This window comes from Phalacrocorax aristotelis, chromosome 22, assembly GCF_949628215.1.
Source record: "Phalacrocorax aristotelis chromosome 22, bGulAri2.1, whole genome shotgun sequence".
Classification (NCBI taxonomy): domain Eukaryota; kingdom Metazoa; phylum Chordata; class Aves; order Suliformes; family Phalacrocoracidae; genus Phalacrocorax; species Phalacrocorax aristotelis.
This window is the reverse complement of record NC_134297.1, coordinates 72,528-90,014: the sequence shown is the minus strand read 5'-3', so window position 1 is coordinate 90,014 and position 17,487 is coordinate 72,528. Positions and strand designations below refer to the sequence as shown.

General features: G+C 48.2%; 1 protein-coding gene across 5 annotated transcripts; it reads left to right on the top strand.

The window, feature by feature from the left end:
• The first annotated feature begins 1,899 nt into the window (after positions 1 to 1,899).
• Positions 1,900 to 16,693, top strand: DDX6 (DEAD-box helicase 6). 5 transcript variants are annotated; one of them, XM_075116525.1, is made up of 14 exons: positions 1,900 to 2,036; positions 4,231 to 4,694; positions 6,165 to 6,228; positions 6,677 to 6,781; positions 8,040 to 8,169; positions 8,658 to 8,804; positions 9,045 to 9,139; positions 9,877 to 9,999; positions 10,492 to 10,620; positions 10,956 to 11,072; positions 12,654 to 12,717; positions 13,621 to 13,722; positions 14,241 to 14,420; positions 15,704 to 16,693. In XM_075116525.1, the coding sequence occupies exons 2-13, from the start codon at positions 4,495 to 4,497 to the stop codon at positions 14,414 to 14,416; spliced, it is 1,452 nt and encodes a 483-aa protein (XP_074972626.1). In that variant the 5' UTR covers positions 1,900 to 2,036; positions 4,231 to 4,494; the 3' UTR covers positions 14,417 to 14,420; positions 15,704 to 16,693. The 5 variants fall into 5 exon arrangements, with proteins under 5 accessions (XP_074972626.1, XP_074972623.1, XP_074972622.1 ...); XM_075116522.1 differs by having other exon boundaries at positions 14,241 to 14,428; XM_075116521.1 differs by having other exon boundaries at positions 9,045 to 9,143; positions 9,881 to 9,999.
• The last annotated feature ends 794 nt before the right edge of the window (positions 16,694 to 17,487 follow it).

Sequence of the window (17,487 nt, the reverse complement as noted above, 5' to 3'; positions counted from 1 at the left end):
GGGTTGGAGGGACAGTCTGCAGGGTGCAGCCATGGGGAACTGTAGGCTGGAAACGCCTCCCAGGCTGTGAGCCTGGCCCTCAGACACGGCATGGGAATGGCAGGGGTTGGGGGAGCCCGTTCCAAAGCAACAGATGCAAATGATTTCACTTGCAAACACACCCTATGCCGAGGAAATTACTCCTACAGTACAGACGTGACCTATGGGATCCATGTGTGACTGTCACGTGGAACGTGGGGAAGGTGATAGTGAGAGAGAAGAGCATGGGAGAAAAAAAAATGGGGAGAAAATAGATTTAAATGAAAAATAACGTCACTTCACAGGCAGGTAAGGAACTGACTACAGAAGAAGATTGTCGCAAAATTCAGTGACAAATATTCGAGGAATATTTTCGTGGCTGTAGGTGGGAATTCCTGGCTGAACTCTGATTTCCCACCACAAGCACACACTCCCACTGGAGAACTGTTCTCGTGCTGTCAGGAACAAAAACTTTTGTTACCTTGTATAAGGTATTGTGCTAATCGGAAGTTATGCAGCTTTACATAAGGATGATAAAATGCGCTGCTTGTGTGCGAGGCTGCTCTCTGTGTGACTAACACACACACCTAGTGACCAGGTTGACACCACACTGACTCTCTGAGCTCTGCTCGAGAAAAGGCAGATCGCTTCTGGCTCCTGAATCTTATCACCTCTAACGTTTTCCATTTGTCATCTTTGCTGCTGCCGTAACTAAAGCTTTGCGGAGCGTATGCTGCCTACAGACCTTAGTCGTATTTACTCATCTGCTAATTTCTGTTGTCGTTTGTTCTTTTGAGGTTAGGGAGTGCTAGCTCCCCGTGCGTCTCATTGCAAAGCGCGATGCCTAGCCCTGCGACGGGCCGAGATGAAACGCGGGGCCAGAGCCGCAACAGCAGGCATCAGAGAACGAAAGTCGTACCCAGCGCCTGCCTCTGACGCCGGGAATGGGGGAGCCGAGGCTTCTCTGGCTGTAGCGGCTGTGCCTGTTGGCCAACACGCAGCACGACGAGCTGGCACAGCAAGAAGCCAGGTGGGATGCAGCTTTTCTGCTCCCTTGGCGTTTGAAGACGCAACGCCTGTCTTTTCAGGTTCCCTTTTCTCTTGCTGTGCTTGGTGCAGGAGCATTAAAGAGAGGGGTGCATTGGGTGGGAGAGGGCTTACAAGGGAGCTCCGTGGCGGGGGCGACCGCTCTGCCCCTGGGGACGGCGGCGTGGCCACCACGGCGCGGGGCCCAGCGGCCGCCCCGCAGCAGGGCAGCAGCTTGTCTGGCAGCGAAGGGAAGGGGGAAATGAAGGATGCGTCGTGCTCGCCTGGCTGACGTGGAGGGCAGGGGTGAGCGACGGTACCAGGACAGCGGTATCTCTGAGGACCTAATAAACAACAGCAGCGGGAGGGGAAACGCACAGGCCTCCCTGCCTTCTGGGGAAATGTTGGAACACAGATCCGTTTGCAAAACAGGGTTGGAACTACAGCACCTTCAGGCTAGGATTTAGGGCTGCGCTCGTGGGTAGTAACAGCTGTCTAGGGAGGCAGTAACGACTCCCGAGCCGCCGCGCGCGGTGGTTGCGGCCCCCGCGTGCTGCGGGACTCAGGCTTTTCTTCTCCCGCTCGGGCTAGCGGGGCTCGCACCCCCGCGGGGCGGAGCCGCCTCAGCTCTCCAGGCGGTTTCTCGGAAGGGGGGATGTTTTCCTCGGCTCCGTTACGAGCTCAGGGATGCGGAAGGACGCCGCTCGCCCCCCGCCAGGGCTAGCGCGCGCGCGCCGGAAGCACCACGCCCCTCCCCGTCCCGCCGCGCGGCGGACGCGGTCACGCGGCGGAGGCAGCGCGGGGCCGGGCGCGGCGCGGCGTGCGTGCGTGCGTGCGTCGGGGGCGTGGCCGGCCTGCCCTGCCGGGAGGGGGAGGGCGCACGGGAGGAAGGAGGAAGCCGCCATCTTGGAGCGTCGAGTCGCCATAACAAGGCACCAAGGGGGAGCGAGAGGATTTTATACCTGGGCGAGGCAGGAGCGCGGCTGGTGGCGGTGAGGACGGGCCGGGGTGACGGGGCGGGCGAGGGCCCGCGGGGAAGAAAGGGGAACGGGGTGGGGGGGCCGCCGCCGCCGCTGCCGCCGCCGCCGCCGCCGCCCGGCCGAGCTCGGCGGCCTGCGGCGCGCCGGGGAGCGGCGGGGCCTGTGCGGGGCCGGCGGTGGGGCGGGAGCGCTGGGGCCGGGGCGCGGGGTGGAGCGGTGGCGGCGCTGGCCGGCGGCCGGGGCGGCGGGCGGGGGCCGCTCCATTGTTGGCGGGCGGGCGGGAGGTGCCCCGCTGTGGCGCAGCTGCCTTTGGCGGGCGGCGCCGGACCCCGCCGCCGGGCCCCGGGGCCGTCCCGCTCTCCGCCGCGGCGGGGGTGACGCCGCAGTGCGGCCCGGCCTCGCCGGGAACAATGGGCGCGGCGGGGGCTCTCGCGGGCGGGCGGTGGGGCTCCTTTGTGCCGGGCCGGCCCCGCGGAGGCGCGGCGGGGGCCGGGGGGGGGGGGGGCGCTGCTGCCGGCGGGGGCCGGGCCGGGCCGGTCTGGCGGGGGCTGCCCTGCCCCGTCGGCGCACCGAGGGGAGAGTGCCGGCGCGGGGGGCCCTTTTCCCGGCGGACCGCCGGTTTGCGAAATGGTGGCGCTTCTCGTTTGGGAGGTTTGCGGGGCTCGGGGAGGCTGTGCGGCCTCCTTTAATCTCCGCCCTTTTAAAGGGCGGTTGGGAGCGAGGGAGGCTGAGGCACCGCGGGGTTCCACCCCCCGCAATATCGGGGGGCCCCTCGGCGTTACTATCCGCGTCTTTCAGGCGGCCCTGGTTACTTTTGCGACTCGTCCGGCTTTTACAAAGTTAATGGGCAGGAGCAATCTCTCTTCGAAGGTGCCTTGAAACAGCGCTTCCAGTCAGGAAGATAAATAGCAGAGAAAAAAAAAAAAAAAGTCCTAGTTCTGCAGACTTTAAAGTTTTGTTGCGAAGCTGGAATCGGCACGCCAGGAAGCAGCTGGGAAGCCTGGGAAGAGCCTGAATTCCTCTTCCATCCTCTTGAAATGCTCTCGAATGTGCCTTTTATTCACTGGGGAAACGTGTGTTTGTTCGTGGATGCTGAAGTTAGGGAGCAGTAGTCTGCTGTTTTTTCCTTTGTGTTTTCGCAGGATGCAGCCACAGTGTGATAAGTACAGGCAAGCCTACTTTCTGTTGCTTCCAAAAGGTTTCGGGCTAGGATTGCCGGGGCTCCCCAGTGTCCTCATAAGGGGTTTTTCAGCTCTGGTCCACTGCTTACTTTATGTAATGTGCAGACTTTGTATTAAGTCTTTAGAGTTTTGCCAACCTTTCTGCTAAATAGGGTGTTGTTCTTAAGTCACGTGTGCCAAATGTTATCTTTTGAGCACAATTTGAGTTGTTACTGACAGCTGGAAGGTAATGTCATGCGGAACACACAAGCAGGAAGCTGGAAATCTAGCATAAATATATGTTACTCACTGCTTCAGTTTAGGCTCCATCACTTAGGCTTAACAAACAGGAAGCTACTGTCAGTTCAGCTTGATGATATCATTAGTTTTGCTCTTCCAAAGGGTGTTAAATCAATATCCAATTTAAAAGTTTGAGTAAGATGGTTCAGCTATCTTTTTGGGTTGGGGGAGGGTAAGCTGTTTGTTGGGGTGGGGTTTGTGTGTTTTTTTCAGGGTTTTTTTTGGTTGGTTGTTTTGGTTTTTTTTTTTAACAGAACATAATTTATATTTTCCTTTCAAAGGGAAAAGGGCGTTCAGACTAGCTTATGGGTTTCATCGCTTTTAACTGGAACGTCCGCTTGATATTGTGGTGTTGCTTCCTGTCACAAACCTGCGCGTAACGTTGTTGCTCAGTGTTCTAGGGCTGCTTTGCCGTGTCCCAGAACCAGCAACGCAGTCGAGATAATTCATGCTTGCTTTATGGGGGGGCAGGTAGTATTTTTCAAGCGGTTACTCACTGGGATCCTGCTGGAAGTACAGCTGTTCAGAAGATTATCTTTGATGACTGAGGGTGGTGGGAGCAGCGTTACAGAATGGGGAAGAAAGTTTGACGCCTGTCTTGGTAATTATCACGGAGAAAACAAAAGCAAGAACTGTTGTTGCACGCTGCCTGGGAAGGAGCGATTCTTAAAAGACAAAGGTAAATTGATGTGATTTACGTGGACAAAAATCCCTATGCTAATTGCTGTCATCTGCTTCTCTTTCAGATTGAAGCAAGTGAATTCTGATACAACTCAACTTTGTTAGAGGGCTTTTTTTAAAAAAAAGTTGATCCACAGTGCATCAGAGCAAGTTACTACTTTACTTTTGAGTGACTTACAGGTGCTTGCCTGCATTGCAATAAAGGACTCATATATTGAGCAAGACTTATTTATCTCTTCGTTTTGGAGAGTCTAATAAACTGTTATTACAGTTTCTGTACTGACTTTCAAAGTTTTGAAGTCTAAAAAGACATCTTTAAAAATACAAACATGAGCACGGCCAGAACAGAGAACCCTGTTATAATGGGTCTATCCAGTCAGAATGGGCAGTTGAGAGGCCCTGTAAAACCCAGCGGGGGCCCAGGAGGTGGAGGCACACAAACTCAGCAACAGATGAACCAGCTGAAAAATGCCAACACAATCAATAACGGCACTCAACAGCAAGCACAGAGTATGACCACCGCTATTAAGTAAGTGTTTGTGTCAGCTGCCGCGCAAGTAGCGTTTAAAAGTCACGTGTGGGACGGGGTTCTGGGGTTCCCGCTTCAAGGAGTTTTCTGCTGTTGGTTTATGACATTGGCGATTATGAGTGTCCTGTGATGTGTGTTACAAAAAGAAAGCTGTGTTTCTTTGTGCGAGCTTCTCTCCGACAGCGATCTTTGCGGCACATTTGTTGTGAAAATCGAATTCGACTCTCTGCTTTCTAGAACGTGTAGCCACTTGTCAAAGGTAGCCCGCTGAGGAGCAGCAGCATCCTGTTTTCTTTGCTCACTGCAAGTGGTATGAGAGGGAAGTTGGGGAGTGGGAAGGAACTGAACTGAAATTTAAGACAGAGGAGGAAACAAGGCTTAGTCCCAGTCTGGTTGTGTATGCTTCTCAGTTGTTTGTTGCAGTGCTTTCTCGTGGTGGAAAATTCTTTAAAGTTGGTTCACTTTTGTCATCGATCTTAAATAGTAGGGCTTGCTCTCCCCGGCTTTAATTAATCAAAGCCTGAGCTGAAATAATATGGTACCATCGTGGTACCCTCCTACCACCAAACTGGTTTTGGAAGTGTGCTAATAAAACGTGAACATGCGGGTTGGAAGTCCTGAAAGGTGTTAAAGACTTGGGTGGTACAGCAGCATGTTCCTTTTCTTTTTTCCCGTGCTTCCTCCTCCCCCGAACAACATTCGCTTTTACTTCGATTATTTGCAAAGGAAATACCAGATGTCGTCAGAGAGGGCGTAAGGCAATGCTCAGGTTCCTAAAGTTTGTCCGACTCATTTCCCTTTTTTTTTTTTTTGGTTTTTTTTTCCCCCCAAATGGGTTACTCTAGTGAGCCTAGTGAGTTAAACTCATCAAGATTTACTTATGAATTCCTGGGACTGGGGAGCAGAAGGACTTTCTCTCCTCTGTACAGTGGCTTTTGACAGAGGATGGGGGTCTAAATCTCAATTGAGATCAAAAGACAACATTTGATAAACAAGTGGAGCGTGTGCGTACTTAATTTTCTCCCCAAAAGTGTTTTGTATCTTCTCGTGTTACTTACAGACTAAGAACGGATGTTCCCTGGGTGAGAGAATTTTTTTCTTGTTTTCAGTGATGACATATTCTCGTGTGGATTGATTATAGCCAGTTTCTGTCATATGACTAAGTCAGTGCTCAGTTTTAAATCTGTGTTCTACTGGATTGATTCCGTGCCCTAAAAACGGGACTTGAATCACGGCTGGATAAAGATTTCACAAATTCTCTGTGAGCTTGGCAGACTGCTGATTTTCTCTGTTTACAGTTTCCTGCCTGTTGCGTCCTGCTTAGCTCAGAGAAGACTTGAGCTCGTATGTGTAGGCGCTTCTAGCTTTTGGGAGGCGAAAAGATTACGTGTTTGTCACTGTATCTAAGAAAACAAAAATGCAAAATTATTAAACTGGATCTTTTTTTCTACTTTTTTTTTTTTGCTGTAGACCTGGTGATGACTGGAAGAAGACTTTAAAACTCCCTCCAAAGGATTTGAGAATCAAAACTTCGGTAAGGATGGTTGAATTGTAGGAATAAACATTAAATAAAAGACGTGGGAGACGTTCTGGTGACAAAACGTTTGTCCTAAGCAAAGATTCAAAAGCAGGTCAGCTCTTGCCGTTTTAAATGAAGAGATTCTACAGCAGCCGGCGAGAGGCGCTTCTCTTGGAAAGCTCAAAAATGGAGTTTACTGTGGATTTCTTGCTTTATGAGTGTTAGAGGCAGATTGAAAGGTATCGCTGTAGGTTCGCGGCACTGTTTGGTTATGAGAAAGCTGACGTTTTCGTCTTAGGCAGGAAGCTGCTATATAGCAACTCCCGTAGAGTGGTTCCTAGTGAGAACTCCTATGTAGTAAAGGAACGTGCTTTGTCTTCCTGCGTAGGCAGTCTTGTTGAGTCAGGCTGTGGGTTGTACGACCTAATCTTACAGATGTGCTTTTTTTTTTTTGATTATTCAGGACGTGACCTCCACAAAAGGAAACGAGTTTGAAGATTACTGTTTGAAACGGGAGTTGCTGATGGGAATTTTTGAAATGGGCTGGGAAAAACCATCTCCTATACAGGTTGTTTTACCAACAGACTGACTTACAAACAGCATTTAGTTTTTATAAATTGATTGAAATTCTTATTCATGCTTAAGTGTTGGATACTTGTGTCATGATTTGGGAGAACTGGGAGGGTGAATGGGAGAACATGGTGGCCCTTTGGGGAAGGCGAGAATTCCAGGCGCCCAAGTCACACAATGGGCGACTTAGACAGGACTGACTTATCCTTTCGAGACATTAACTTGGATTTGCCTTTTCGATCTGAAGGCGTTGGTGTGTTACTCTTCTGTTCAGTAACATCCTTCCCGTGCGTAGTCCTGGTGAGAACGGGGCTGTTCTATAAATCTTCCGGAAAACTGAGTTACCGCAGGCTGCATACCTTTAGTTGTTACAAAGATAACTATGACTTTATCACGTGGTCTGGGCTTTTTTTTTTATCATAAGCATCTGGAAGGAGCATAACAGAGATTACGGGGGAGAGACTAATAGGTTGGCACGTTTACTTTTCTGTCGTTCCATCTTGCTTTTACTTTTAAGGCTTGTTCTGTTAAGAAGTGTTGATGTGTAAACTTCAGGGGGTGGGGAGGTTGACCTCTCTTTTAATTGCTCTTTGGAGGATTGTCACTGACCCAGCTCTGCTGCTTTATCTCCTTAAGGCATGAGAAAGCTATGGCTTTTAGGTAATTTGTCTGCTTTCAAACAGATTATAACCATGCCACCTTTCTGAAGGGCTGCAGGTTCTTTAGATGTTGCCATAAAAGACAGTACAGTGAAAAATCCCTGGGGCCTGTGTTCAAATGGCTGAGGGTTCAAAAGGCAAGCCTGCTGGGTTTATGACAAGTATATCACAGGAGCGTGCAGGTTTGAATTATGCGGGCTGAGGTGGTTCTGATGTTAAGATATAAGTGGGTATCTTTTTCCACGGGAGCAGTTTGGTAGTGACTGTCACTGGCTCCTTGCTCTTTTTAACCTAATTTTTCACTTTCTTCCTAATGTGTGGTTCTGGTGGTACCTGATCCCTGGCTGTCTTACGAGCAGGCAAGATAAGGACTTTTAAGTGGGATATGGGGAGCGGAGCTATTGCTTCGTTGGGGGACTCTTTGCTGATAGGTTTAAGTCCTTCCTGCCATTTGTCTGCAATGCTTGCAGTTGCGGGATATTCTGTTCATGAAACAGATTTCACGTGGTGCTGTTAGCAAGGAGAGTTAAATTTGGTCAGCCTCTTGAGCGAGCGGGGCTTGTGATTGCTCATGCACTGCCTCTCATTGCATTTCAGGAGGAGAGCATCCCCATTGCTTTATCTGGTAGGGATATCTTGGCTAGAGCGAAAAATGGAACAGGCAAGAGTGGAGCCTACCTCATTCCTTTACTTGAACGGCTAGACTTAAAGAAGGACAATATACAAGGTCAGTTGAGCTGGATCTCGCTTGGCTGCAGCCAGGTAATGGTATCAAGTCACTGTGTAGCAGACCTGAATCGAAAACTGGTCAACGAAATTGAGCAGCGTAGGTTGTCCGCTTGTGCTTTCTTTGAAAGTTAATGGGGAGCGGTGGGGGGTGGGGGTGGAATTTGAAAACTCTCACAGTTGCTTTCCAAAGCTTGAAATGGAAGATGTCTTCTGGCCTTTACGGTCTTGCCCTGGAAGGTGGGTTTGGAGTACTAAGCAAGTGTGCTGGCTGGGGCGCTCAGGCAGAGGGAATATCAAGGGGTGGAGAACCTCGCGTGATATCTGCCTCGTCATAGGCAGCTTGTAGGTTTTGATCGGGATCTCCCGAGTGGAACTCCAAAACCATAGGAGGATAGCTTTCATAAAGTCCCTGTCGCCTCTCAGGATCAGCGTTTAAGATACAGGGTGTTACTAGTAACTCACGCTGCTGCTGCTTTTGACTTTCAGCAATGGTGATCGTTCCCACCCGTGAACTAGCCCTGCAGGTCAGTCAAATCTGTATCCAAGTCAGCAAACACATGGGAGGTGCCAAAGTGATGGCAACAACGGGAGGAACCAATTTGCGAGATGACATCATGAGGCTTGATGATACAGGTTGGAGCACTTTTGCTATGCTACACTTGCTGTTTGTTTGTGGCTTTTACAGTGGGGCAGTGGAATTTGTGCTTCTTGTTGTTGTTTCTCTGTTACAGAGCAGAGTGCTGTGTGTCCTGTTGGCTGTTTGTATGCTGCCGTTATTCTCGCAAACTGTTATTATGAAACATGGCCACGAATGCTGGAAACATTGGTTTGGTCGCCCTAACCATTTTTTTTTTTTTTCTCCGAACCTTACAGTGCATGTGGTGATAGCTACCCCTGGGAGAATTCTCGATCTCATCAAGAAAGGAGTAGCAAAAGTCGAGCATGTCCAGATGATAGTATTGGATGAGGCAAGTTGCTCGTGTTAAACGTTGGGGGACTTAACACCAAGTTAAAGCAGCAATGATGTGTCTCGGCGAGCCTCCTCATTACACGCAGCAGCAAGTCAGACTTTGCGTAGAGATGCTATACAGTTATAGCTCGTCCATTTCTCAGTGGTTTTGAGGAGGTATTTTGGCAGAATAATTCTTCTGCACGTGAACCTTTTAAGAAAACAACCTAGGAAGGCTTACCTTTCCTGTCTTTGGGATTCCTGAAGAACAGATTAACAGTCTGTTCCGAAATGAAGGAAGGTGTTTCGTTTGGTTTCAGGTGATAATGAGTGAGCTGTGCTTACCACCTAATTGTATATAAAACTGATGTATGAACGTCCGATAGTGTACAAGCTTGAGTGAGAGGTTGAGAAAACAATTGCTTGAAAGCTCTTGGATGACTGACAGGACCCCGATAACTGTTTCCGATTTAGAGTCCATTTATTTTCCCTGCGTTTGGTTCTGTTTAAGTCAAAGTGCTGAAAACGGGGAGAGGGTGGGCTTCCTTTTACTGGTGAATCCTGCCTCCTGCAGCTAAATCGCACACCTTTTTGGGACGTGGCATGTGCTCTAAAGGGGATGGTCCCGTTGTAAGGGCAGGGAGAAGGCTTCTGGTGTTTTGGTTTGGGTTCCTCCCCGCTCCCAGTGTGGTACTGTCGGACGACTTGACACCTTGCCCCATGACTTCAACTTGCTCTTCATTCCTTCTGTTACAGGCAGATAAGCTGCTGTCTCAAGATTTTGTTCAAATAATGGAAGACATTATTCTCACGCTACCTAAAAACAGACAGATTTTGCTCTACTCGGCCACTTTCCCTTTGAGTGTACAGAAGTTCATGGTGAGGGCAGACGTCTTCATATACGTATGGTGGCGGTGCACGTGAAGCTTGTGAATGAGTGGCGCGCAGCTGTTAGCGCTCAGTTCTTTTTAAAAGCATCCAAACTTTGCTGGTTTATTCTAAATCAGCCTAAATCTAGGACAGAAGTCTGAAACTGATTTTTGACCCACAGTAGCATTAATGGAAAAGCTAGGTACAGGCAGTTCTTGCCTATAAGGTGCTGTTTCCCACCTTGTTATGTTAGTTACGTGCCATCTGCGCTGGTTTGCCTCCAGAGGGTGCTCCTTGTTCATCCTGCTCAGTCGCCTCGGATTTTTCAGTAATCCTTTGTGAAATTTTACCCACCCTGTCTGTGTTGTGTATAGCATGAAGAGCGAGCGGCTCGATAGCGCATCCTTGCTGTGGAGGAAGCTACGTGTGCCAGAGGGTGGGAAGTACTTACGTTGTTTTGCATGTGGCTGCGCCCGCTTACTGCTTACCTGTGTTTTTCAGAATTCCCATTTGCAGAAACCCTACGAGATTAACCTGATGGAGGAGCTGACCTTGAAGGGAGTTACCCAGTACTATGCCTATGTCACTGAGCGTCAGAAAGTGCACTGCCTCAATACACTGTTTTCCAGGGTAAGCAGGAGGGCTGGGTCAAGAGCATACGGAAGCTTTTTTTCTTTCGGAACTGAGAATAAGACCGAGGGTGACAACAAAGGTGGCTTAAGGACAATTTTTCCTTGCCAAAATGTGCTGTTTAGCTGAAGCCAGAACTGCGTGTTTCGTGTCCCACACCTTTGTGTTATAGAAGCTTGTTAACTTTTTTCATCCTCTTGTACAAAAATATATACTGTGTAAGTTACCAGCAGCATACCTGCTTTGCTTTCTGTCTGGAAGGGGTTTAGGCTTATGTCTTGGGTCATTTGTTAGTAAAATGCTGCGTTTACTGAGCACGCTACTTATATGTTCAGCTCCAGATTAACCAGTCGATCATTTTCTGCAACTCCTCTCAACGGGTGGAATTGCTAGCCAAAAAGATCTCCCAGCTGGGCTATTCCTGCTTCTATATCCATGCTAAGATGAGGCAGGTGAGTACAAAGTCTACGGCGGTCTATTCCACACTGCCCCGAGCTGTACTGCGCAGATGAATTAAGTCTCGTCTCGTGCTTGCTTTAGATTTGCATGTTCTTTGAAAGCTGAAACGCGTATTGCTTTGCTTTGCCATCGATACGTTCTTAGACTCCACTGCCCCCAAACCTCTTTGCAGACTATTCAGCGTAGCTGGTCAGTTGGGATTTCAGAGTACTTCAGGTTGGTTAGTCTAGTCCAGAAAGCACTGGCTGGGGCCCAGAGGCATGCCTCTTAGTCCCGCTGCCTTGCTTTTGCCAGCCTGGGGAGCCGTGGCAGGCTACCCAGTGTAACTGACACAGATGGAAATGGGCTAATTTCAAACAAATGATTTCAAAACCCCCGGTACTCAGCCATTTGAGTGCCCTGCCTGGCTTTGCAAATGGTAAGTGTTGCGTTGTGACTGCAGGGGAATCTGAGAAGTCGGGGAGGCGGCTTCGATCAAACCTCCTGGCAAAGGCCGCAGCTGGCGTTTGCCAGCTGAGCACTTGTGGCCTCGGAGCAGATGATGAAAAATGCCAACACAGCTTCGCTGGTGCAGAGGTTGCTCTTAATTGTGCATTAGCTCATCTGTCCTCGAGCTTCATACTCTTTAATTTCCTTGTTTTCAGCAAGTGTGCTAAAAGATGTCAGAAGGTTGAAGCGAGGCATGTAAATCAGTAGTACTTTGAAATATTTTTTTAATTTTATATGTAAGCTAGAACAAATTCAAAAGCTTTAGCGGAAACCTAGCTTGCTGTTCATGGAACTGACAGGGAACGCCAATGTTTGCCGGGCCATAGGCAGGCAGGTAATCGGTTAAACAGAAGTAGAAGCGGTGTCAGTATTGAGAAAAGAGGTATGCAAATAGCTTCCTTGAGGTCTGATTTTTGTATGCTTGTGATCACTCAGTAGGTGACCTTTGTGGCAGAAAGCAGGTATGTTTGTGTGGGAACCTTCAGCTTGCTCATTCCCACTGTTAATTTTACTCCTTTACAGTGATATTAGTTAATATTTGTGTGGCCCAATGTGGCTTGTTTGTGAGAGTCTTCACAGACAATTGACTTATCCCACCCCTAAATCTGAATTGACAGTGACAAATACTCCGTACTGGAAAAGGGAACTCCTGCTGATATCAGTTTTTAAGGGCATGACTAGAACGCACACCGAGTTTGACAGGGGGCTGGGGGGAGGCGATAGTCAAAATGGCCTGTTAACTTCCTCGGCCTGCGTTTCACCTAATTGTAACTGAAGGTACTTCTGTTGTGAGGTGGCATTGATGTGACTGTAGGAGGCTTTAGAACACAGGTAGTTAAGTGTCTTTGTCTAAAAGTGGTACCAAGGGCCCCTCTGGTAAGTTCTTTCGAATATACAGGTAAGAAGTGCTAACAAAGAGGTACTGGCAGCTTGCTTTGTCTCAGCTGTTCTCTGATGGGGGGGGAAATTCATGTGATTGAAGTTCAGTGTTTGTAACTTGAATGCCTGAAAGTCACAGCTGTTTGCTTGTTTTGTTTGTTTTGCTTTGCTATTTTATTTATTTGTTTGCTTATTTATTTCTCCAGGAGCACCGCAATCGTGTGTTCCACGATTTCCGAAATGGCTTATGCCGCAATCTTGTTTGCACTGGTAAGATTTCTTAATACGTCTTCCTGTTTCTAAAGGTTGTGGTAGGAAGCAGATTAGCTGTTCAGCCAGGTATAGCAGATCACTTGATTTGTAATAAACCAGACTGGTATGTTTTGGCAAGATGTCCTTGCCGAGCCCGCATGTAGCAGGGTGCAGCACTCCTTTAGGTATGTACATTTGTGTCTCTGGCAACAAACCGAGAAGGTTCAATTGCTAACAAATTGTTTTACTGTGATTGTATTTTCTGTGCTAGTTCTCTGTATATTTTCACACGGGAGCGCTCCCTGAGTTGTTGGGCTGTACGCTTCACGAAATCTCGGTAGAACTGGGGTCGCCTGAGAAAGTTTCTTGAAATGTTTATAGCTCATCTTTTCTAAGTGTTTTCATAGTTTTGATTGGCCCGTGTCTGATCAGTGTTGACCACCTTATGTCCTGTTTGGGTGGTGCCGTGGCAGTATCTGCGGATTGCTGCGTGCGTCTGGGTCATCTTAACAAAAGTCACTAGAAGTGGAATGAAAATAGTTGACCTAGTGGGATGTAGGTCAGACCTCGTGTCTGCCGTGGCGTTGGCAATGCACCCTCAGGTGTGAGGAGGCGCCTGTGTAAGAAAACCTGCTCAGAAATAGTCTATCGTGAAAAAAACTAGCTTTGTGCTAATTGCTTTCTTCGGCATAGATGCGCAGATCTGGTGTTTTGGTCATTCTTCTTCTGTTATTCCTTTTTATAGCGGATAAAGAGCACGAAGAAACTGTAACAGAATTGTGTGTAAACTGTCTCGATACAAGCGAAGCTTCTGCTTGTAAACTAGTGCATGCCAGTGTTAATCACTGTCAATCTTTCCACCTTAAATGCTGTCCGCATTTGATCTCATTGAAATTAACTTTGACCTGGATCATCTTTCAGATCTGTTTACCCGAGGTATTGATATCCAAGCTGTGAATGTGGTGATAAACTTCGATTTCCCAAAGCTGGCAGAGACTTATCTCCATCGCATTGGCAGATCAGGTGAGAGGAAGATGATCGTTTAGGTACAACTTTGCGGATGCCTGTGGTATTTTTCACAGTGAGAAGAGTCAGCCAGTGGAATAATCTCCCCAGGGAAGTGGTTGACTCCGCCACATTGGACGCTTTTGAGGCTCAGCTGGACGGGGTGCTGGGCCATCTTGTCTAGGCTGTGCTCTTGCCAGAAAGATTGGCCTCCATGATCCCTGAGGTCCCTTCCAGCCTGGGATTCTGGGATTCTGAGGTTTCTTAGGCTTGAATTGGCTTCTGTTTTTTATTACTGTATCTGAGAAAGACTTTAGGCAGCTTGGATTTTTCTGACAAATGTATTTTTTGGTATCAGACGGTTATCCTCACAAATGTCTGAATAAAAGGCTGTTCTCTTGAACCTGGCCTCACCAGCCTCATAAAAAAGAGAAAGGGGGGGGATATATTTTAAAAGGCTTCAATCTCAGGAGTCTTACTGATGCTCCTGTTTGCATTTTGGGTAAATTATACTGAAAACTTTTTTTTTTTTCAAGGTCGCTTTGGTCACCTTGGCCTGGCCATCAACTTGATCACCTATGATGATCGATTCAACCTGAAAAGTATTGAGGAGCAGTTGGGAACTGAAATTAAACCCATACCAAGCAACATTGACAAGAGCCTGTATGTGGCAGAATACCACAGTGAACCTGTAGAAGATGAGAAACAGTAAACGTGTGCGTATGTACGTGCCTTCCTGAATAGAGAAGTTGCGTTGGATGAAAGCGGAGCTGATGTGCGAATGTTACCGCAGGGGAAGAGGCTGTGAATGTGGAAACAAGGGTTTGAAATAGACTGTCAGTGCAAGGAATTCTGAAGCTGGGAGGGGAGGATCAGTAATTTTTAGTTGTTTTAATTGAAATCCGGACGATATGCTGAGGAGACCAAAAATGGGGGACGAGGGAGAGTGGGGAATAGTGTTTGGGGAGGCTGGGCTGGCTACTGGTAGCCTGAGGAATTCTTTCTCTATTGCTCAGCTAAAATGAGAAATTTTGAGGGGCAGAGAGGAAGGTGGTCCTCAAAAAGGTGAGGAGGGAAAATGGACAGCTTTGAGAACAGCACAACAGAGGAGCCTAAGCGCCTCACCAGTTAGAAGGGAGAGGTTCAAGCTGAAGGTGCTGCATCTTTTGCATCCTTCGGTTCACATAACTCTTGCAAGTAAACAAAGTAGGTAGCAAAGCTGTAGTTCGTATTTGCTGCCACTCGAGGTCATCGTTAACTTTGCAAGAAGATGAGGCTTCACTGTCGGAGGCTCCCAAGTATGCCCTTTCTGATCACCGGCTGAGGAAAAACTGCCATGTTGAGCCCTTTCGTAAGAAGGCTACTCGCCCTGCGTTGCAGTCGGGCAGAATAGCTGCAGGATGGTGTTCGATCTGGTCTTAGTTCGTGCGAGGGCAGGCACGGTACAGTTTGGGTGGGAAATAATTCTTTTGTGTACTCTTCTCGGAGATCATGGATTAGGAGGAGAATCCCAGCGAAGCTGCCAGAATTCTTCTCGGGTGACAAAAATCCCGAAGCGGCCACAGAAGCAGAACGCTAGGTAGCGTTAAAGTGAAATCTGCCTTCTTCAAAATCATCCAAGGGCGGCCCTAGCCAGTCGCACCGAGCTGACTTGCAGCCTCTGCTTTGCTGGCTGAGCTTTCTCCATGTCTTATAAATAAATAAAAAGACAGGCGATGAACTTGGAAAAGGCACTTGGGTGGCTTCCTCGGGGGAATGCCGTGACCTTGCCTGAGAACGGTTTGCCGCTTCCTGAAGGACAGGAGACCGGGAGGTAGTCGTAGGGCGTTAGCAGCGTCTCTTTCTGTGAAGCCCTGGTTGAGGTTGAGCTGTTGCAAATGCCCTCTGCTTTTCCAGAGCTGCTGCATGCTCAGTGTGATTGATTACTTACGGTCTGATTTTGCACAGGATTGATTTAACTGTGGGTGTTGTGGTTGTGTGTTTTGGTTTGTTTTTTTAGGCTTTGATTACACATGCCAGAAGGTGAGGCCCTTTGATCCAGATCTGTGACACATCGTTTCTTTGGGGATACCCTTCTCTTTGTGGGTTTTTCTTCGTCTTTTCATTTCGGAACTATGAAGACTAAAGAGCTCGGCCTTTTTTTCTTTTTAAATTTGGCAGCAAAGAAGAAAGAAGATAAAAGGAGGAATGTCTTTTTGTTTTTCCACTTGTTTGCACTGTGTGCTGATTGAACATTAGTTGCACTAACTGCTGGTTTTAAATTTTTTTCCTTTGGGTGGGAGGGGCAGCAAGGGAAGAAGAGAAACCCTGAAAAGAGAAGAATCTTGACGAACACGAGCTTGTCTGCTATTTCAAATTCTTCAACCGTCGACTGAGTGCATTTCAACTTCTCCCTGGTTACTCATCTGTTTTTAAGCTAAAGAGCTTGTTACTTATTCGTGCAAAGTGCCTTATGCTATGAGACCATTCAGAATATCACCTTTCCGACACAGCCCAAGGAATCAGCAGCCGTTTTTGGTTTCAGGTCAAAGTTCCCCTCTCTCCCCCCTCTCCTCCTCCCCAAGTACTCAAGCCCAGGGCTGGGAGGTGAAACGTATTGGTAATACTACTTTTTCTTCAACTTTTTTTTTTTTTCTTTTGAATTGGAGGAGTTGATATGCATCTGCAGTTCACCCACACTGTAAATACCTGTATTTAAAATGAAACCAACTTAAAATCTGGGCTGATTAGGTGCAGCATCATAGCTCCAGAAGGAAAGAGTAGCCTGTCGTCCTTTGCAGGAGCCATAAGAAAAGCCCTATGCTCTAGCAGAACACTAAAGACTGGTTTCCATAAGAGTCTCCATTAGTAGTTACAGCACTTGATATGTAGACTTGTCTCAGAGCCATGGCCCTCTTTCCTCTGGTGCAGTGTGTCCCATAGAAAATCAGATGTGTATATTGTACAAACTTTGTAAATATGATTTTTTTTTTTCTTCTGTTTGGGTTCATATATGACTTTTTTTCTTTTGTGATGAAGGTTGCTGGGGTTAAAGGGATTAGACTGATTATGGGAGCAGCTAAAGATGAGAGGGGCTCAGTTTTCTGCAACACTAAACAATGAGAAGTGCTCTGACCTCCATGAAGAGCAGGCCTCTACAAGCGTCCCTTGTCAGGTTGGGTTTGCTCTGGTGCTAGCAACACTGTCCTGCACCGCTCGTACGGAAGAGATCGCTTGTGGGGCTGCAAGGCCTCAAAATCTGCAGCTCGGCCTGTTGGGAGATGCGCTTCGATTTCCCCCGTAGAAACTTCAGGAACCTGACAGGCTCTGAAGGGGCCGTGACCCGTGTTCCACCGTGGCCTGAGGGAAATCCAGCGGTGTCAGTGTTGCCGAGCAGTATGTGCATGAGGCGTGGATTTGGGTTTAAGAGAAACCACAGAAAACCACTGTACGTGCATAAACTGACAGTTCTGGAGCTTTGTGGGATTGATTGACTTCCTGCGGCTTTGCGGGTTTTCTGCCCAGAGCGGCCTCTGTCCAGACTTGCGAGCAGGTAAGGGCAAACCCCTGTCAATGTCAGAAGCTGCAGAAAGCTGCTTGCCATCTCCTCTGTTTTGGCATGAGTTGCTGTCTGTCATTTTGCATTGTATATTGCTGAAAAGCGCTTTCTGATCAAGTAGTGTTGCTTTAAATTGTGCCCCTCCCAACATGCTTGATGTTTGGCCTGATCTACAGGCAAAAGGAGTGAGACAAATCAAAAACCGTACTCTTTTAAAATTCCCTTTTAGCCTGTTCACTGTCAGG

What these genes read in the sequence shown, in the direction of transcription:
- DDX6 (XM_075116525.1), top strand. Translation starts at nt 4,495, where the DNA reads ATGAGCACGGCCAGAACAGAGAACCCTGTTATAATGGGTCTATCCAGT. An exon ending in ATTTGAGAATCAAAACTTCG is followed by an intron (nt 6,229 to 6,676) that starts GTAAGGATGGTT and finishes TTGATTATTCAG; the next exon opens with GACGTGACCTCCACAAAAGG. An exon ending in CCGCAATCTTGTTTGCACTG is followed by an intron (nt 12,718 to 13,620) that starts GTAAGATTTCTT and finishes ATCATCTTTCAG; the next exon opens with ATCTGTTTACCCGAGGTATT.